At 43.1% G+C, this 22,196-nt stretch overlaps 1 protein-coding gene across 1 annotated transcript in view; it reads left to right on the top strand.

Annotated features, from left to right (window-relative positions):
- PPFIA1 (protein tyrosine phosphatase, receptor type, f polypeptide (PTPRF), interacting protein (liprin), alpha 1) overlaps positions 1 to 22,196 on the top strand; it is a 65,892-nt gene that overhangs the window by 2,127 nt on the left and 41,569 nt on the right. The window contains exons 3-5 of the mRNA XM_015410857.1: positions 17,896 to 17,997; positions 19,627 to 19,791; positions 20,549 to 20,623. Coding sequence (XP_015266343.1) covers positions 17,896 to 17,997; positions 19,627 to 19,791; positions 20,549 to 20,623 — 342 coding nt within the window. The remainder of the gene's footprint in view (positions 1 to 17,895; positions 17,998 to 19,626; positions 19,792 to 20,548; positions 20,624 to 22,196) is intronic.

The following is a 22,196-nucleotide window of genomic DNA, read 5'->3' as shown; positions in this document are numbered from 1 at the left end:
AATGTCCTAAGTAAAATACTTTGGACAAAAAGGTTGCTTGTTGAAGCAAATATGGTTACTTTTCTTCTACATTAAAGTAGTATAATAGTGGACACAGTTGACTTGCCAGTAAATATAACTGTAGTTTAATCATCATCATACTTATAGTGTTTGGATTAGAGAACATGAAACCAAAGATCTAGGGGTCTGTAGTTTTTAAAAAAGAATAGTTACGTCAGAGGTTGCAGAGGCAACAACCATAGTGCTGTACTTTGTTTTCTCCACATGAAGAAATGCAGCAGTGCTCTTGCTGCCATGGCCACTTTGGAGAGTCAGTCTCTGTCAGGAAAGAGACAGAAGTTTGCATCAACCATAGTATGGTGTCCTGTTTCTACACATGAGGAAACATGGCAATTTGAAGTCACTGTTCTGTGGTCTATGCAAGTGAATGAGTGTGTATTTCTCTTCCTTGCCATGAGAGAGCAGCCATATGAGAAGCAGCCATGCATAGTACATCATTCTGGGGTTTTTTTGGTAGGGGAAATATTGAGGCACTTAAGCCTCTGCGTAGATTCATGTTCTTAGGGTATTCAGTCTGGTATTCAGAAGGTTGCTGAGTAGAAATGTTAGAGTACAAAATGGGCTCTACTAGAAAAATACAGCACACTTTTACTTTTTAAATTTGCTGAAGAATTCAAGCTGGTAAACTGGCCCTTGTATTGAGACAGCAGATCTTAAAAGAAAATGATAACCATCCAATAAACTCTTTCTGTATCCCTTCCCTCAGTAGTTAGTAGGTTAAACGATATGTGCACATGCAAGATTCAAGTCTGTACATGGACCATGTCCAAACTGTGATGGGAAAAAGCAGTTCTTACTGTCTTTTGCCACAGCCATTTCAAAAACTCATGCATGCTCACCACCAGCACTACATAGACAACTTCTATCCACCTTTTCTAATACCAGTACAGTTTATACTCTGGTGTAAGGATTTATTCTGGAGTTTGGAAGGCTGAGAGGTGGTCTGTTCCTGCTTGGAAGACTTGGGTAGCAAGTTAAGAAGAGGGTGCCGCTAGTGTTGCTGCCTAGGAGGAGGAGAAATCAGATAGTTAGCTCCTCTTGTTCCATTTGTCTTAGAGTGTTAGAGAAAGTAGTTCTTTGAAAGCCAGCTAGCTACCAATGGTTTTAATGCAGAACTGTAGAACAGTTGCTATGGCATCTTCAGTATGGCATTGTGTTTGCCTTTGCATCACAGTATTAAATATATTTGAATGATTCAGAAGCAATGCAGTAAAACTTTACCAACTTAGAGGACCTTTCCATTGTACATAATGACATGCTTTTTTTGAGAAGTGACTGGTTAATTGCTTGTTTCCCAAGTAGTGTTTTAGTGTTAGGTCTCTTCAGTATGTGAACATACTTATTCAGTAATTTTAGAAATGGATCTTGGGGTAGATCTTCGTTTTTAACAAGCAAGTGGGAGGAGTGAGTGTGACATTATTAAGAATCTGCCTCAAGTTTTGTCTAGAAAAGTGATAGCATATAATCTTTACAATGAAGGAAAGGAGACCAATGATGGCCAATCCTTTGGTGTCTCTTTAATACATTGTTACAAGACTGCTGTACCCATCATCGGGATTCGTGCTTGGTTCCCCTGATATTTAGCCTCAAAAAGCAGCTATAAGGTGCCATTGGTATGAATTGAGGCTTAGGAAGGTTAGCTTGTAGCTCTCCCCCTATTGTTTACCCAGTTGAAAATAGTCACTCAGGGATGTTTTTAGCTCTAGTATGAGAAAGAAAATAAGCACAAACATGTATCCCCCCCTGCGTAAATGAAAAACAACCCATTGAGACCAGTTTCAGTTGATAAAATGGCTTGGGAAAGGTTAAAGCCCATCTTTTACAAGTACCACGGACCAAATTTATATTGGGGGTGAGGCCATACCTACTTTTTGAAGCTAAATTACACATGAAGGGCTCCAAGTATAGTTCCAGTATTATGTCTGTTTTTGCCCTAACATATTTAGTATAACTCAATTACAGAGTTTAGTAATCAGTATTGCACAGCTTGAACATTGGAAGAGGTTAGGGATCATATTTGTGTTATGTTGTGACCTGGTCTGAGCCTTGCAACAGCAGGAGAGGATGGGCGAAAAGTTGAAGATACTACATAAATAAATAAAATACAGTTTTCTCTTATCCTGGGCAATAGACCTAATGGGCAGAGAGGGTAAAATCCAGTACCATTCATGCTAACTAGTTGACAGAGATTGGTCCTGTGGCTTTACATATATTTTGAACAAATTACTGATGGCCAAGTCTGAGAAAATGATGTCCTAGGACCAGTGTTCCCTCTAAGTTGAGTTAGTGTGAGCTAGCTCACAGTTTTTTAGCCTACGGCTCACAGATTTGTTGTTTTAGCTCAGGAAGGATGGCTCCAGAGCAAACTAATTTATGCACTAGCCAAATTGCTTGCTCACAACTTTAATGCCAGTAGCTCACAAAGTAGAATTTTTGCTTACATGACTCCACAGCATAGAGGGAGCATTGCCTAGGTGCCCATGGGCCTCTAAAGAGTTGTAGAACTGCTTTCTATAATGGGATCTCAAGATGAAGAGAGTAGCTATAAAATTAGTAACATTATATTTAGGACTTTGGTGTACAATTCGCCAAGCTCTAGCATTTGTAATTGTCTGCACAGATATGTGATGTTGACATCAAATTTGAAGCTGTATAAAAGATTCATATATTAATCTCCACTACTCCCACCCAAAGTAAATTCTTCCTGTGTAACTGAAGGACCTTAGCTCCCTCTAGTCTTGATATAAACACAAGTTGACATTTTCAAAGATTTTTAAGTGCTTCATTACTGTTTTCAGTTTAAGGTCTAGTGTTCATGTGTTATGAGAATTAGAATAACAAAGTTAAATGCATCTATAACTGAATATTGCATCTATAACTGAATATCTTCAGGGGGGGAATTATTTTAAATGCATCTCTGATCAGGGGGTTAGTCCTGATAATCCAATATACAAACTGCCTTTTGTCTGAATTGGAATTCTGTGGTTAATAAACTGCATCAGTTTACAGAATAGACTGAAATTTTGGAATGCTTTCTGACAGTTATAAATTATAGTCATTTTAATTAATGCTGTGTAAGTGGAACATTAAGAGTCCAAGATGGGAGAAAACACTGGAACAGAAACTTGTTACAACTTTTAAGTTCTAAATTAACAAACTTCAAAGGAGATGCAAGTTGTATGTGAATATTTTTGGTTTCACTGAAATGTTGCCTTAAATTATAGAGTACTTCTCCTGAAAGTCTGTTGACAGAGGAGCAGAACAAATTACTCAAAATAAGCTGAAATCTGAAATGATTTGAGACCCAGCAAATGCTTGTTATATACTTTAAGCCTGCATGACTCTCTTCTACTTGCAATTAATAAAATACCCAGGGTATTTAGCTGTCTAGCAATCCATCAGCAGAAGGCACTAATGGTCATGGATCTTTCCCATGTTCTGCTCCCCCCCCCCCCCCAAAATCTATCCTCTTTCACTTCTGGACAACTTGTTGGCATGGTTGTGGTACGTTTGTGGATTGATGGCAGGTCAGGAAGTGCAGTGGAGAGAGGAAAAGGGGTAAAATCCTCTTGTCAGTACAGTTCACTGGATCCAACTGCTTTTATTGGATTGTAGCCTTGCACTGTAAAAGAAGGGTGGTGAGCCTGTGTTTGAGTTTGTGACACTTCTGGTGAACTATAGTTATGGGGCAATTTGGTGCTCCAGCATTTTCTCCTGTGTTAATGCTAACCCCTTTTGAACTGGCTAGGCACACAGTATCCAGAGTCATGGGGCAGGAGGAGTAGAAGCTGCAAATGTTGTGAAGGGTGTTCTAGGTTGCCATTATTTCATTCTCTAGGTGTTGGTGTCTTTAATACACAGCAAAAAGTGGCACTTGAAGTGTTAACCTGGGCATGTTAATGGATTAAGTTAGCTTTGATCTTTTGACATACCTGCTTTCAGAACCATGAACATTAACTAGTATCTGATTATGCAAAAAAATAGAATAGGATTGGTATTTGCTGCTGAATAATTTGCAGTGCTAATTGAAACCTTGTGCTTTCAAACTGTAAGCAGTACAAATCAAGCCTTTATTTTGAAAATTGAAATTGTGTTGAACATTATGTATATATCTGATTTTTGCTGTTGGGTTAATGGTTGAAGTTTGAAATAGTTTATATGGGTGTGGCTCTACGATTCTGTGCTCCAGTACTGAATAGATTTTATTAATCTAACCATGTAAGCATGAGAGAAAAAAGTAGTCACTAAAGTGCATGGCAAAGCTTAGATGAAAAAGGGATACTTGACTCATTGTAAACAAAGTTTGTAGATGATCTTATTGCTCCCAAGAAGTCTTCTCAAAACAAGTGGTGTGACACCTTCAGTACTACCAACCCTAATATAACACAAAACCATGTGCAGGCTTTTAATTTCCCTAGAATTCTTCGTCAGGCTGAGTGTTCAGCACCCCCTCCCCCCTTATAGTAAATGTCTTAATGTTTGGCAATAATGCAAGATTCAGCTCATAACCCTTTAAATTTCTTCTTGTGCCCACCCCAAATCGCAAACAGTCTTCATCTCAGGGCTCATGAAAACAAGCTGACAAACTACTTCAAGGTTCCCTTGCATAGCATCGAACTATATGGCTTGCTATTATGTCTGAACCATGCCTGTGCTTTAATACCCAAAGACAGGAGTCATGTCAGCAGTCACTTTTATACTGTGACACACTGAGTAGAGTAATAGGCTGATGCTAAATTAAGTATGTGTTAAATAGGATTGGGCTGCCCATCAGCTTTGTCATACCTAAGGCCCTGCAGCATTGTTTCTGCTGGTAGTCTGTATGTTATGCCCACTGTTGCTGGTCCGTATTTTGTGTGTTTCTATAACAGAGAAGCCCTCAAAAAGATGCAGAGAACATAGCAACTGCATTTGAGTTGATAGCACCCCCTTCATCATAAGCCATCAATTACAGACCGTCATGCTGGTGATACCTCTGTAAGAAACAAGTGGAGACAGCCAACCAATGCATGGTGCCATGAGCATACAGCCCTGCCGACAGGCTGCTACTGTCCATATGCAAAATACATCTAGGGAAGGGAACAAAGGGGACACGGTGCTCTCCACTGGCAGGAGCACCATGGTGTGTTGCAAGGCACTCTGGAGGAAGCTCTACAGATAGGGGTTTGAGTCCTCTCCTGCATCCATGTCACCTTTTGCCAGGTGCCCAGGGAAGGAAACATGGCAACTCTAGCCACAGTACTAACATGTCTATGTAGCTCTTGGTCAGTCCCAATAGCACAGCCAAGATCTCTCCCTCACAAAGTTCAGAAGCTCCAGCATTTTATCAGGCACAGGGAATGTAGGTTCTGGGGCAGCAGCAAGGGACCACACAACTGCAAATTTACAAAAGGTGTTCCTTGCAGCTTCCCAACAGCTCATTGGGAAAAGGCCCCCATGTGTCACTTAGGACCATGGTTTGAATCCCCCTAAGACAGGGGTGCAGTAAGAAGGCAAAGCTCCCCAGTTGGCGGGCAGCTGGTTGAACAGCATCAAAATAGAAGGAACAGGCCAGACTGGAGCAAGTAGGAGGGGGTTGGATTAGAACATGCAATTGTTATACTTCAAAGTGGCCTTCTAATCACATACCAAACTAGACACACAAGAATAACACGTAGAATAGGACAGGGGTCCCCAACCGTTTTGCTACTTTGGGCACCTTTAGAGTTCTGATACAGGGTGGTGGGCACAACCAGAAAATGACTGCCTGAGGAGGTGGAGCCAACCACAAAACCACACAAACTTATATTTAAAATATTTGCATCCTACTGTCTTCGTGAGCTACTCCTGAGAAAGTGTGCAATTCTCCCACAAAAATAGCCTTATTCCCAGCCAGCAACTACAGTGTTCTGAAGAAATGAAGCCTGCAGGGAGAGGAGGGCTTTGCACATCCCTCCTCTTTTAGCCCAGTAGGCTTGCTCTTGTCCCAGTCAGGGTCTTGGGACCAGAAAAAGCCAACAGGCAGAGGAGGTCTTTGCTTCCTCCCCCCCCCCCCCCCCCCCCTTGGCTTTCCAGGGACAGCTTATTTTCTTTCAGGAGCAGAGGATCCTTGTTATTCCTGGATGCAGCTGCTGCCAAAGCAATGTCCCATGTCTGATCAGAAGCCCCATTTTGTAGAAACTCCACCTGGCCCCACTCACTTCCTGAAAACCCTGGTGGGTGCCATGTTGCAAACAGGTATTGTGTTAGGAATCCATAGGCTAGAATATGGAGCTAGAAAGATATGCTACCATTCCTTGGTAGTCTCCCATCCAAATACTATCTGGGGCCTATCCTGCTTAACTTCCAAGATCTGATGGGATAGGGTTGAAACTGACATTCGGCTGGCCAAAAGACTCCCGAATGCTCCTACTGACGAGACTGACATGCGGGAGTCTTACTGCCAGCCGAAATCGATTCTGCCTGATTCTGCCGAATCTGAATGGGCCGGATTTTTTTTTTTTTTTTTTTTGCTCTGGGGCCATCCTTCCTGAGCTAAGACAAAAATGTGTGAGCCGAGGCTAAAAAACTGAGCTAGCTCACGCTAACTCAGCTTAGAGGGAACACATTCTTCCTTTCTCATTCATGCATTAATAATGTGGTACAGTAATCTGTCAGTGCGGCTTGCATAGGTATAGGAGCCTTGATGGGGAAAGAGAGCTGGCAACCACGTTCCTATGAATTGCTTTCAGTGGGCACTCCATGAAATTGCTGAGTGGTCGGGTTAGAACGGATAAAAGGAAGTACTTCTTCACCCAAAGAGTGATTAACGCTTGGAATTCACTGCCACAGGAAGTGGTGGCGGCTACAAGCATGGACGGCTTCAAAAGGAAATTAGATAAGCATATGGAGCAGAGGTCTATCAGTGGCTATTAGCCACAAGGTATAGATAGGGGCTCTGGGGCAAGTGATTCTCTGTCATCTTGGTTGCTTGGGGGGGTCAACAGTGGGAGGGCTTCTAATGTCCTGGCCCCACTGGTGGACCTCCTGATGGCACTGGTATTTCTGGCCACTGTGTGATACAGAGTGTTGGACTGGATGGGCCTTTGGCCTGATCCAACATTGGCATCTCTTATGTCCTTATGTTCTTATTTATAATGCTGTTCAACAAGTGTGTGGATTGCTGTACAGCTGTGGGTTTCATTGAGTTTCTATAAGGGATTGGTTCCCATCTGCTTGGTACTGACCTCAGATGTCTGCAGCATGCAGCTCACACAAGGAGGCAGTTAAGAGGGTGGTCCAGTGTTCACATGGGTATGCTCTTGCAAAGGGAAAGTCCCCAGGATGCATTCTGACCCGCTGATCACTGCTGGCATGTGGTATGCCATGGAGCATACATAACTATAACTGTGAAGAGGGAAAGCGCAGGGATGGACAAAGCAGAAAAGTTGCTTAGTTGAATGGGAGTGGTTGGTGGTAATGAGCTGTGAAACTGCAGCTGAAGCAGAAAGTCAGTGCATGGGGGACTGCCAGCCAAAATGATATGTGTCAGCCTCCCAAAAGTCTCTGCTTCACCTGGGACTGCTGCCTGGGCCTTCTACTCACCTGCAGGACTTGAACACACAGCTTTGGGTATGCTATGCCTGTGCTTCCTGACTGAACTATGCCTTTCAGGGCTGTCTGACATTTATGGCCTGTGTCAGCATCAGGAAGGGTGGGGATTCCTAAGAGCCTGTGTCAGGGTTCCCAAAGGTGGCATGCACCAAGCTTTATAGGAAGTTGGTGGAACCCTTGTGAGGCAGCAGAGCTTGTTATTGGATGCCCTCATTCAGATGAAAGGGTTGTCAATGACTGTGATAACAGTGGGCTACTGAGCTAGTCAGGAGAGTTAGTAAGCACTGGGCCTTCTTAGTCATTGCATGCTTTCATTCCCCCTTCAGGCTTTCCTTCTTCTCTGGAGGTGCAAGGTGGGAGGTATTCTGCTTGGCTCCACCTCTCTTGGCAGCCATTTTTTGTTTGGTTTCGTCTCCTGTATCAACTATTGTGGGATGTTCTCACCATTGTGTTTCCAAATTCCTGTGGCCAGATCAAAAAAGTTGGGGACCCCTACTGTAACTTGTATTCTCCAGAGAGCCTTGCAAATGGAGGTTTGAATCCTCTTATGCTACCTGGGGAAATTATGTTCCTGTTGTGGGGTACCTGCTGCCAGGTAGGGCCCAGTTGCATGCTGGGAAACCTACAAGGACTCACTCAGGGACAACAAGAAAGGTTTGTGATATGCTGTAGTTAGTTGGGATTTTAGGCTCTCATGCTGCACAGCTGGTAAAGGGAGTTCTATCATGTTTGTGTTGATTTCAATAAAAGTGTTTTATTACATACCTCCTTCTTTGCCTGCATTATGATAGAGGCAGGATTGAGGTCTGAGAAAGCTCAGGATAGCCGCAGATCCTTCTCCTGAAGCCATCTTGTACTAGCATTTGCACTGTACCGTTCCACTGCCACCGCAGTTATGATACACTGCTACAGTAACCCTGATGCCAAGGGGCCACAGCATAGGGTACTTGTTTGGTGTTCTGAGTCTCAAGCTCTTGTGAACCCCAATGTTTTTGCCATTATTATAGCAGAAGATTACTGTATGTCAGTGCTCATAATATTTGCATTTTCTGTTTAATCATAATGTAGCATCGAAGACTGGAGATTAATGTACTCATTCCCTCTCTGCTGCTCTCTTGTGAAATGTGAGTTTTCCTTTTGGTGTTGGTGCCTTTGAAATACTATAAAGAAATCTTGGGCATAATATTATAATGTAAAATACTTTGTATTGTAAAAATACTACTTAATGTAATATGCATAATACAAATGTATTGTTTGTGTAATGGAATGTGTTGCGTAATAAGGTGTTTGGTTATGTTTCAGCCTACCCTAAGTCATAGCCACAACTTTAAAAATTGTGCTATAATGAATACTCTTTGCTATTTATATAGAAATACCATTTTTAAATGAAACAAGAAATTTCAGATCTCTGTGTTCTTAAAATAGTTTAGGGAGATGCATATTTTTTGGCTTTAAGGATAAAGCCATAAGTTTGTTTAAAGAAAGCTATGTAGAGCATCTACAAGCGATGGACGGGTACGTGGCTCTGTTGCTTACATCTGGTATGAATCCAAGAAGCACCCTGAGACGACTCCAGCATGGCATCGGGAAGTTGTGTTAGCCAAATTGCTCTATTATTTAATAAAAGATTGGGGAATTATGATATTAATATGCAATTGGCATAACTATAGGATCAGACCTGTGTATACCAGTTAGAATTCCAAGGAACCCAGGAATAGACAAAGCGACTGGGTGGCTAAAATAAGGATTTCTTTACTAAATATTCTCAAGCGCACAAACAATAATTAAACATTCACACACACAATACAGACCTAAGGAAGCAGAGGTGATTGATGGCTAATGGAGGGGATATGGGGTGATACTACCTGTCCAGATGTGCAGAGGTCCATGAAGAAGGGTTGTGACCCCAAACCCAGAAGATTCCAGGGGTGGCCTGCCAGGTGGCATCATGGCAGAAAAACACATTGTCTGAGGCCATGTGTATGCTGGGATATACCCATTGGAAGACAATGCAGACCAATGGGCGGTCCTGGGGGCTGGTCTCAGGTGAGAACAATAGATTTCCTGGACCAATGATGAGTCCCAGGGGTGTGTGGCATCAGGATGGGCAAGGCCTAGATGTGACCAATGAGCTTCCAGAGAAGCAGGGTCTGGATTTAATAGAAGCCGGGTGGCTAGTTAAATGGATTATCTGACCACTAATGGTTCTGGCCAGGGTATTTTGAAAAGGCTCTCAAATATAGACAAAAGATGGGCTAAACATTTGAATGATTGATTGGTTTATCCCAGTATCCTGAGGAACAGAGTAGGAAAGACAAGTATTCAGTACAAAGAATTACTGGAGACAGAGTTATTTGCCAAGCGGCTTTTGAATAGACTTTAGAAATGTAGATACTTTACCTGGTAGAACTCAGTGTCATTCCGTAAGCATAATCTCTGCTGGGTGGAGGGGGAAGACTGAAGGCTTGCTCTGAGGTTGCCTGTTGCCTGAAAATGGAGACCCCTTTTTCAGAGCTGTGGCTAGCTCTGTGTTTCAGAACCAAGAGTGCCTTCCTTGGCTTAAGTTTTGTGGGTCTCTGGGTCAGGTTAGAAGTGGGGTGCCCTTGCTGTGGGGCTACCCAAGAGTAAAGGTAGTGCCTCTGGCAACAGCTATAGGAAGCTCATTTAAACTCACTAATCTATTCATACTATAGTTTTCTAGTAATATACAATAAACTTCTCTTATGGAAAAGAGATTGTGCCCAAAATCTTTGTTGCTGTTTCAGTTCAGTAGGATACTACTGAAGTTTCAGTACTGCTAACAATTTAAAGAGTTAACAAGAACTACATGTGTTTGAGGTACATGCCCTAATCATCATTATAAAATACTAATAATCAGGAAGCGAGAAGATTAAAGATGTACTCTTCACTTCAGTTACAAGATAGATAAAGCTGAACATTTCTATGTTCTATATGTCGTAGAAGCTCTCTAGAAATTTAATATACAGACAAGTAGTTTAGATTTTAATAAAAAATTAGATGTGAATGAACAGAGCTTCAGAATAAGCTAAGGGAGAAAAAGGAAATATTAAAGAAATGGAGGAAAGGTCAGACCTCTAAAGAGGAGTATATGAGAGTTACTAGGTACTGGAGATCAGCCATCAGAGAAACCAAAGCTCAGTATGAGTTGGGACTGGCCAGGGGAGCTTGCTACAATAAGAAAAACTTCTACAGATATGTGAGAAGCAAATGCAAGGTAAAAGGGGCAATCGGACCTCTTTTGGGAGCAGAAGGAGAAACTCTGGTGGAGGACAGAGGAAAAGCAGACAGGCTTAATGACTTTTTGGCCTCTGTTTTCTCCCAGAAGAACTCAAGCTCATCTAGACATGGTATAGGACATAACAGGACACCTGAGTGTCCAGTTGACACTGACAGGGAGGTTGTGGAGAGGCACCTGGCTGCACTGGACGAATACAAATCCCCTGGGCCAGATGGTGTGCACCTAAGAGTGCTCAAAGAACTTTCTAATGAACTTGCAGAGCCTCTGTCCATCATCTTCAAGGCCTCCTGGAGGACTAGGGATGTATCCAGAGGTCATTTCGGGGGGGACGCGGGGGAACGCAGTTCCCCCGGGTGAGGTGCAGGGGGCGGGGCATATGACGAAGCCCCCCTCCCCCTGCTTCCGGGCGCCCCGCTTCCAGCCCTCATTCAGCCAGGAGGAGGCAGGAGAAGAGGGAGGGTAAGTTGCTTCCTCCCCGCCTCTCCCCAACCCTGCCTGCCTGGGGCCAGGGAGGGCCTTGGCGGGGCTTCCTCGCACTCCCGCTGGCCTTGCAGGTCCACCGCCAGGCCCCTGATGTCAGGGGGTGTGGCATATGCTAATGAGTTATGCTAATGAGTTCCCCTAGCTCTTTTTCTACGAAATGACCCCTGGATGTACCACAAGATTGGAGAAGAGCGAATGTTATCCCAATCTTTAAGAAAGGGAAGATGGATGACCTGGGAAACTACAGGCCAGTCAGTCTGACTTCTGTTGCTGGGAAGATATTAGATCAGATTTTAAAGGGATCGATCTGTATGCATCTGAAGGACCACATAGTGATCTGGGGAAGTCAGCATGGTTTTGTCCCCAACAGATCTTGTCAGACCAACCTGATTTCCTTCTTTGATCGTGTGACGAGCTTACTGGATCGTGGAAACTCTGTTGATGTGATTTACCTGGATTTCAGTAAAACTTTTGACAAGGTTCCCCATGACATTCTGATGGGCAAACTGGAAGACTGTGGACTGGACTATAGGACAGTTCAGTGGATAGGGAACTGGTTAGAGGATCGCAGCGAAAAAGTGGTAGTCAATGGTGTTTCATCAGGCGGCTGCGTGGCGCGGCGATGGGTGGATCTCGGGTCGCTCTGAGATGCCCGACTCCTTTTCGCGTTTTTCGGGGCCTCCTGGAGTCCGGGAGAGCCCTAACAGCACTCTTGTGGGGAGTGCTGAAGCAGGGGGGTTTTGTTGCAGCACCCCGTGACTGGCAACGCGGGGCGGTGTCCGCTTCCTACCCTGAAGCGAGCGCGGATTGCGAGAGAGAACATGGCTGCCATGTTCTCTATAGCTGCTGCCTTCTGCCTGTTTTTATTTAAATTCATAAGGAATACAAACACAGCAACGAAGATATAGCAAGTGCATGCATCTTTAAGTGGATACAAAGAAACCCCGAACTATTTGGCTCTAACAGGGAAAAAAAAGTGGCCAGAAAAGAGAAAGAGCTAAGTATTTCCTTTTTTCTTCTTCTCCTTTTCAACGGGGAAAAAGTGTTATTTTCATGGGACAGGACTATTAATTCTGAAAATGTCGTCCGAAAGGGGAACTGAGTTTAAGAATGAAATGGTTGAGGACGAGCTGGTGGTTGAAATGACGATGGAACAGTTTCTAGAGGCTCTAAGAGAAGGAATTGCGGAAGGTATTAAGGAGGGCTTTAAAGCAACATTCGCAAATCTCCATGAACCTCGTATGGTATTGGAAAGTACCGAGACTATTGAAAATCATACACAGAGGTCGGAGAACAGGGAACAGACTCCTGGAGGCTGAGCACGAAAAGGAGGATATGGATAGTATGGAACAGACTCTGGAGGTTGAACATGAAGAGGAGGATTTGGAGCTGGCGCATACATCGGTACGAAGGCAAATTGAGGAAGCGAAAGAGGGAAGTCAGATGAAGAGAGAGAAGAGAGAGAAGATGAAAGGAAAGGGAATGAGGTTTAAAGTGAAGAAAAAGTGGAGAAGGGGAAAGCGAGACCGAAATGTGTCTAAGATTCAAAGACTCAGGATGTTATGGAGACAGATTGCGCCAAGAAATATTGAGGAAAGATCGGACATGAATTACCATTTGTATAAAGGGAAAGAACATGTTGATAGGTTGTTGAAGATAGGAAAACTAATGATGTATAGAAGGCAAACCAAAGTATATGATTTAAATTTTTGACTATAGGTGTAGAATATGGATTGTTTTGACCAAATTGATATTAGGATACAGAAATTAGGGATCCATAATGATGTTTAGAAGGCAAATTAAATTATAGTAATTTATTGATATCTTGTTCATAGGTATATGATATGAATTGTTTAAATTAGAATAAATTGAAATTAGCAGGTAGGATTTGGGGATAAGTATTTAGGGATTTTGTTATTGATTTATGTGGTGTTGAAATGAAATGGAATGATTTGAGCAATTATGTAATTGTTATCCAGTCATTGATCTATGTGGTTTAAAATGAAAGATATATGGATTGTTTGGATCAGAATGAATTGATATAGAATTTAGAGAATTATAATGATGTTTAGAAGGTAAATTAAACTACATGAATTTATTTATAGTTTATAGGTGTATGATATAACTGTTTAAATTAGAATAAATTGAAAACAAATTGAAAACAAAAGACAGGCGTTAGGGTTAAGCATTAATGGACTGGTGATGGAACTGATATGATTCTTTGTAGAATGTTTATATAGTATTTGGATTTTGGTTAAATGTATTTATTGGTTTTGGTTTATTGCCCTCTTTGCAAAGGAACTTAAAATATCAGATAATATATTTCTTTGTTACCTTTTAGAGTTTAATGAAACTAAAGAATATTATAGAACAATTCTGACAGGAGTAGTCAGGAGGTATACAATGAATATAGTGGAAAATTTAAAATAAAAAGAAACAAAAATTTTAAATAGAATAAAAATAAGTTTAAAAGGATATAAAAATCTAAACAGTAGGATAAGCTCCAAAGTTGGAATAAGTGGGAAGTAAGATAGTGAACTGTCTCAAGAAAGTTAGGCGGATAACGAAAATTACAAAGTATTATTATTGGATGCATGTATGGGGGAAAATGTTCTAATCTATGATTAACTAAGGAAGAAAATGTAGTTGTTTTAACGAACTTGTTGCTGTTTAGGAAATACCTATATAATGTAAAAACTGGATGAATTATTTGTGTAAAGATGTAAGCATGGTATTGAAAAAAACCAATAAAAATATTTATTTAAAAAAATGGTGTTTCATCAGATTGGAGAGAGGGGTTCAGTGGGGTGCCGCAAGGCTTGGTTTGGGACCCAGTACTTTTCAATATTTTTATCAATTATCTGGATGAAGGGTAGAAGAGCTGCTCATTAAATTTGCTGATGATACCAAGTTGGGAGGAGTGGCAAACAGAAGACAGAGTTAAAATTCAACAAGGCCTGAATACTCTGGAGAAGTGGGCAGTTGCGAACAGGATGCAATTCAACAAAGATAAATGCACAGTATTACATCTAGGCCACAAAAATGTCAAGCACAAATACTGGATGGGGGATACGTTTCTGGGGAGTAGTATATGCAAAAGAGATCTTGAGGTAAGGGTGAACTGTAAACTAAATATGAGCAGTCGTTGTGATGCGGTGGCAAAAAAGGCAGATTCAGTCTTGGGTTGTATTAAAAGGGCCATAGCATCGAAATGGCAGGAGGTCATAGCCCCTCTGTATACTGCCTTGGTCAGGCCGCACCTTGAGTACTGTGTGCAGTTTTGGAGGCCTCCCTTCAAAATGGATGTGGACAAAATCGAGAGGGCGCAGAAGAGAGCGACAAGGATGATCGGGGTCTGGAGACTGAGCCCTACGGGGAAAGGCTGAAGGCCTTGGGAATGTTTAGTTTGGAGAAGAGGAGATTGAGGGAGGACATGATTGCTCTCTTTAAATATTTGAAAGGCTGTCATTTGGAGGAGGGCAAGGAGCTGTTCCAGTTGGCAGCAGAGGATAGGATCTGAAGCAATGAGTTTAAATTACGTGCAGAAAGGTATCGGCTGGATATTAGGAAAAACTTTTTCACCGTCAGAGTGATTCAAAGGTGGAATCAGCTGCCTAGGGAGGTGGTTAGCTCCCCTTCACTGGCAGCTTTCAAGAAGAGGCTGGACGAATATTTGTCAGAGATGCTTTATGTCATGGTAGAGCCAGGCAGACAGGGGGAGTCACAATACAAGTCCAAAGGTCAGCCAGGAGAGCAGTCAGCAGAGCATTAAACAAGTCCCAAAACACCAGACAAAGCCGTAGTCAAACATTACTAGAGGTAAGAGTACAGGGAGCAAAGCCGAGGGCGTGGTCAGGTTCAAAGCTGGAAGTCAGGAGCCAGAGCAGTCCAAACACAAACCGAGTCCAAAACCTACAGAGTAAAACAGGAATCAAGGTGCAGAGCTTCTAGTTCTACGAACGGGGTTGCCAGCACAAATTGCTCATGACCAGAGGCCCTACTAAATAGTGCTCTGGCAGCTTTCAAGAAGAGAATGGACGAATATTTGTGAGAGATGCTTTAGGCTGATCCTGCATTGGGCAGGCGGTTGGACTAGATGGTCTGTATGGCCCCTTCCAACTCTATGATTCTATGCACCTTTTCCAGACACTACTCTATGGGCACAGATGCCATGAGAGGAGAGAGAGAGATCAGTACTACAGTCTCTATTGAAGTAAGAGCTCACACCCACCTTCCTAGAGGATACCGAGGTGCCTCTTCTCTCTCATAGGAACATAAGAACATAAGAGAAGCAAATGTTGGATTGAGCCAGTGGCCCATCCGGTCCAACACTCTGTGTCACACAGTGGCCCTCCTCCTCCTCCTCCTCCTCCACCCTTACTCTGGCACTGGTTCCGGGGCTCAGCCTCCCTCCGGAGGGCTCCCAAAGTGACCCTGGCTTACAGTTCAAGAGCTCTGTCTGACTGTCCGCCTTTTCACGTGAAGGTTGAAGAGGAAGGAGGATCTGGTTGATGAATGCCAAGCCGGGGGGGGGGTGAAGCCCAGCCTCTTCCAGCTGCAGCCCCGCCTTCTCCGGACTCAAGGCCGCACCTTGAGTACTGTGTGCAGTTCTGGAGGCCTCACTTCAAAATGGATGTGGACAAAATCGAGAGGGTGCAGAAGAGAGCAACGAGGATGATCAGGGGTCTGGAGACTGAGCCCTACGGGGAAAGGCTGAGGGCCTTGGGAATGTTTAGTTCGGAGAAGAGGAGATTGAGGGAGGACATGATTGCTTTCTTTACATATTTGAAAGGCTGTCATTTGGAGGGGGGGCAAGGAGCTGTTCCAGTTGGATAGTTGGGGGTGGAGCCTTGGGAGGCTGAGATTTGGGGAGGGAAGTGACCACAGCAGGGTATAATGCCACAGAGTCCACCCTGCAAAGCAGCTATTTTCTCCAGGGGAACTTATCTCTGTCATCTGAAGAGCAGTTGTAATTCTGGGTGATCTCCAGCCTCAGCCAGGAGGTTAGCAACCCTGGTCCCCCTGAAGGAAATGGCTACTTTGGACAGTGGAATCCATGGCATTGTACCCCTCTGAGATCCCTCTTCTCCTCAAAGTCCAAAATTATCCACTGAGCTCCCCGATTTTTTTTTTTTTTTTAAGATTTCACATTTTTCTGCAAACTTTTTTCAGGTTTGTAGAAAGATATGTCTTACCTGTTCACTGCTCCAGTCACTGGATTTAGATATACAAACATTGTCCAACTTTGCTAATAGAATATAAGATGTAAATTTATGGGGTTACGGGCCTGACCTAGCACCAACTTTTTTTTTTGAGTGCAGCCAAAATGGTCAGAGGACCTACAAGGACGCCTAAATTGTTAGGGATTTTAAGCTTAAAAGGGTAGAGGTTTGGCTAAATATGCATTGCTGGGTAGAGAAAGGAGAGGGAGAGGATATTTTCTAGAGATGCTACAAAAAGCTGACGTTCCCTGTACCTGGACTATAAGGCTCAGTGCCTTCTATTTGAAAGGGAGCATCAGCATACCATTTCTAAGTTCTTCTTTCACTGAAGAAAAACTATTGCCTCTTTCATTTCCTCCTCCTGGCTTGTCCACTGCTGTGGAGGTTGGTGGCAATGACCAGCTATTGGGCAAAGGGAGGGAAGAGCCAACTCCCCATTGTTGGTCTTTTATCTTCCTACCCTCCACAGTACCAGGGAGGAATCATCCAAGATGCCATTTCCAGAGACTTTTTAATCCGGGGTGTCAAACATGCAGCCCACGGGCCAAATCAGGCCCTCGGAGGGCTTCTATCAGGTCCACAGTGGAACTGGCTGTTTCTTGCTTCCTTTTCTAGTTCTGTTGCTGCTGCTACATGGCAGTTTGCTTTACCAGACTCAGTCGCATAGGCAAGCCTCTCCTGAGTGATTGAGAGAGTTTGGTAAAGAACTGGCTAAGGCTCCTCCCCCCAGTGGGAGGAGGGAACCAGCCAAAGTGCACTTCCTGGCCAGGGTGCCTCAATTATATACAGGAAACAAAGGAAAGTCTTTCTTTCCTTCCACTGGCTGAAGCTCATCCCTGGAGGGAGGGAGGGAGGGAGGGAGGGAACAAGAGAGAGCTTGCTTTGCTGGGCTGCCTCAATTGCACAGGAGAAATACCAGGCACCTTTAAGGCCAACAAAGTTTTGTTCAGAACATGAACTTTTGTGTGCCTTGCTACAGTGGGTGTGTATTCTGTTGGGCTCCTTATGCTGTATGTGTGTGTTTTGTTGGGTTCCTTAAACCAGGGCTCTCCTGGGTGCAACTGGGTTCTCTTCCCCTTTTCACTATATTCATATTTATAGTCTTTGAAGGCAGTTAGAAGTGAAGGATGAAGTTCTGTTCTAAGAAGTGTATACTGTTATGCCATTAATTAATAGGGCTGTATGGACTACCACTGCATAGTATATTTTCTGGTCTTTAATCAAGATGACTGTGTGTACTTGGGTGTAGTGTATATTATTGGTGCCTCTATAACGAATGCCTTATTAATTGTCTTCCAGGAGTTTGCAGCACTTACTAAAGAGCTCAATGTATGCAGAGAACAACTCCTTGAAAGGGAAGAAGAAATTGCAGAACTGAAAGCAGAAAGAAATAATACAAGGGTTGGTTTGTTTTCTACTGGGTGGCCATGAATGATTTATTTTGTTGCTTCTTTCTTTACAATAAATAAAATTTGAACTAAGGGATAGAATACCATATCAGTTGTGCTTAGATGTTCATCTTTAATTAGGTTAGGTCCCACCTCCAGGGACTGGTAGGCAGAGCAAAGAGATTTTACCTGGCAATAGGGAACCTCATACTTGCTACCAACTCTTTACCTAAGTATTGTGAGGCAGGATTAGCAGAAGCTCTCTTGAGCTTCATTTTTAAAAAGAGAAAAAGGAAAAGAAAATAAATAGCAACAGCAACGAGAGGAAGGTAGAAGCAACAGCTCTATCCCAACAGTGGTAGTGCCAGTCACAGAATGACTGCCCCCCTTCCCAGGTACTGTATCAAAGGGATGGGCATAAGAAGAAGATCGGATTTATACCCCACCCTTCACTACTGAAAGGTGTCTCAGAGCGACTTACAGACTCCTTTCCCTTCCCCTCCCCACAACAGACACTCTGTGAGGTAGGTGGGGCTGAGAGAGCTCTTTACAGAACTCGTCTTTCAAGAACAGCTCTGACAGAACTATAGCTTGCCCAAGGTCATCCAGCAGCTGCAAGTGGAGGAGTGGGGAATCAAACCCGGTTCTCCCAGATTAGAGTCCGCTCACTTAACCACTACACTGCAGCTGTGGCATAAGATTTCCGCAGTGACCTTCTACCAGTAGTAAAGTTTCAGGTTTTACCTTACTCAATAATCCAATCCACACAAGGTTGTCGTGCTGCAAGAAGGTAGACAGGCATAGCAAGCGTGGCATAAGAAGTGTCTCTAAACACTACTAGGACCTGGGTCAACAGGGTTGGAATCCCTGCTTTGTCATGGAAGCTCACTGGGTGACCCTGGCCTCATCACAGTCTCTCAGCCTCTAACCCATTTCGCAAATTGGTTGTTGTGAAGGTAACGTGGAGATGGGGAGAATGGTGTGATTAAGCAGCTTTGGGTTCCTGTTAGGGAGAAAAGCAGGATATAAATAAAAAATAAATGTAAGCACTGTGGAAATTGCCAGAAGAGAGAAGCTGTGCACCCTCAGATAGGGACAAGAGCTGTCTCAAACAGAACACTGTTCCCTTGAGGTATCTTTCCCCTTGATCCCCCTCCCAGCTGATCTTAGAAGAGAAAACAGTCCAGGTGAGAAGTTCTTCCAGCAAAGTTCAACATGGGGCTCCTCAAAGATCCTGCTCTCTGCCCCATCAAAGTAGGAGCCATGAGGCTGTTTTTCATGACCATGAGGCTGTTTTTTCTTCCCTTACTGACTAGGTGTTCTCCAGACAGAGAACTTCAGACACAACCATCTGGAAATCAAGAAAGAGGCACTGTTGTCCTCAGCCTTCCGCTTGTCATAGAATCAGTCCTTTCTACCCTGTTAAATGCTTTAGGAGGTTAAACTTTTGCTGGTGAGGCAGGAGGGCCAGATCCCCATTGCTTTTGTTGGCAAACTCTGTACCCTGAAAGGAGCAGCTCTTCGCTTCTTTGCTCTGTCTCGTAGCAGAGGACAGGAAGAAGTCAACCCAAGGTCATAGGACAGACTTTTCTCTCGGTGCTACTCCCAAAAGCTTTTAGAGAACATTGTTCTTGTTTTTCAGCTGCTGCTAGAACATTTGGAATGTCTTGTGTCCCGACATGAGCGGTCTCTTAGAATGACAGTTGTAAAAAGACAGGCTCAGTCTCCAGCAGGAGTTTCTAGTGAAGTTGAAGTTCTGAAGGCACTAAAGTCCCTGTTTGAACATCATAAAGCCCTTGATGAAAAGGTAATGAGAGGTAGTTGCTGAAGTACTGGGTATACAAGTTATTTAAGAGTTTTTACGAATCTGTTACGAGCAATCAATTAAGGGTGTTAATATGTTAGTATACAAAATAGAAACTCATTAATTACAGGTTTTCTTGTCCCTGAGCTGAAGATTTGGTATTGCAGGAAGCATGTAGATTATAACTGGGATCCAAAAAGGAAGTGTAAGTACTTTTTGCTCACTGTTAAGGGAATCCCCTATTCTTATCACTTCGTCCACCCTTCTTCAACCTCATGTGCCACATCTCATGCTGTTCTACAAGGTCTCCCAATCCTCAGGAACAGCTTTTTGATCGTTGCAAAATGATCTCCAAATGCTCAAAGAGTGATCATAGAGGACTGCTGTGGGGTCAGAAAAACTGCATTCCATGAAGGTTTTACATTATCATCCTAGGTAGTAGAAAGGTTCTATTTATTCACAAGCCAACATGTTTTAACTGTAACTGCAATTAGTATGCATGCTTACTCAAGAAATGAAATTACAAGATGAAAAAACAGATTTAAATATCTAAATCCATTCACCATGTCCAACTCTGACTATATTGTCATCTCAGGTGACTGACTCAGAAAATCACTATCTTTGTTGCTTTTAAGAATGCAAAGATAATGTGTTGTTTTCCCTATGCATTATCAATATAAAAAAAATCCTGAGTTATCTGGGTATGTACTTCTCACTAATGATGGCAAAATTTCTTGATGATCACACTTTATCTTTTCAGGTAAGGGAAAGATTACGAGTAGCACTTGAAAGATGTAGCTTGTTGGAAGAAGAACTAGGTACTACACACAAGGAGGTAGGTTTAAACAAAAATCCATCTTGTTAAATCTGTTCAGAGCATCTTTGCAGGGTGTGCAATGAACTGTGATGGGAAGGGGAGGCTTCAGAGGCCTTGGAAGCTCCTGTATAAAAGCTCTGGTGCTTTTTGTCCCATCCAGAATTCTGAGGGCTGATTCAGATGTACTGCATAAGTGATATGATAAACCTGGTCAATATCAGTTGGCTGCACACAGGTATGGTTATGTTAGGAATCAAGTTTGTAAGGGGCTCATCTGAATTCATTTGCCCTATGCAACTAGTTTTCAGTAGCCATTAGGGTGTGCAAAAAAAAAACCTTGGTATTTTTCAGGTTCAGGTATATTGCATCCGAAAAATATCAGTTATTTCCTGATATTCCTGAATCCCATTATGGTATTAGAATTTGGGAAATATTTGAGTTTGTCGAATTTTTTGAGCTCTATTATACCCTATGGAGATTATTATAGTCAATGGTCCCCATAGAGTATAATAGAGAATTGATCTAAGGATATCTGGGGCTCTGGGGGGGCTGTTTTTTGAGGTAGTGGCACCAAATATGCAGCATAGCTGCTGGTGCCTCTTCTTAAAAAAACCCTCCTAAGTCTCAAATGATTGGACCAGGGGGTCCAATTCTGTGGGTTCCCAAAGAAGGTGCCCTCATCCTCCATTGAAACCAGTGGAGGGGGAAAAGACATTTAAAGAGTTCGCGGTCCCTTTAAATGCCTTCTCCAAGCCGTGCAACTCCGTGGCTTGGAGGACTGCAGAGACATTTAAAGGGCTCATGGTCCCTTTAAACACCTTTCAGGTGAACTCACCAACCCAGGATTAGCCAGGGCAGCAGGAGCTGAGAGCTCCATCCCGCCCCAGCTGATCCTCTCTTGCAGTTGGGGGCTGCAAGAAAGGATCAGCTGGGGTGGCATGGAGCTGTCAGCTCCCGTCATCCTGGCCGGTCCTGGGGTGAAGCCAGCCCCAGGCGAGGCAACACGGAGCAGTCAGCTCCCACCATCTCAGCTGGGGCTGGCTTGTGGTATAGCTGATACACCCAAACCTTATTGGCATTTTTCGGGGGGTTTTCTGGTTCAGTTTATGCCAAATGTACACCCCTAGTAGCCATGTTGCCAAATAAATGTTTCAGTTGGCTCTAAGAGCCAAGCAACACTGCCATTTACTTAATGTGATTTGATAAATGTGACTGTTGCAGCTCAATCATCTTGAGTAGAAAACTATAGCCCAAGTAAACTCTACTCAGACTATACTTTGACATCAGCTTGGTTGATGCAGACTTGGTTGATAAATATTCTCTAAGCATACTGTGGGAAGTAGTCTTAATTATACTTTAACATTGAGGGCAATAGTATATATAGCCTGTCATGCATGATGTTTTCTCCGTTTTAGAAATTGATTTCACTGTACAGCATTAACACTTTAAATGATTTTCTTCCATATTCTAGCACAAAGCATCCATGGTGCATACAAATAAACAACTAAGATCACAGTATAAACAGTCATTTACATCTATTTGCCATGCCTTGCAGCAGGTCCAATAAACCGGCACAAGCTGTAACCTTTCA

The sequence above is a fragment of the Gekko japonicus genome, unplaced genomic scaffold (assembly GCF_001447785.1).
Source record: "Gekko japonicus isolate JY-2015 unplaced genomic scaffold, Gekko_japonicus_V1.1 scaffold65, whole genome shotgun sequence".
NCBI lineage: Eukaryota > Metazoa > Chordata > Lepidosauria > Squamata > Gekkonidae > Gekko > Gekko japonicus.
Note: the sequence above shows the minus strand (reverse complement) of the source record. Positions and strands in the feature narration are given on the sequence as shown.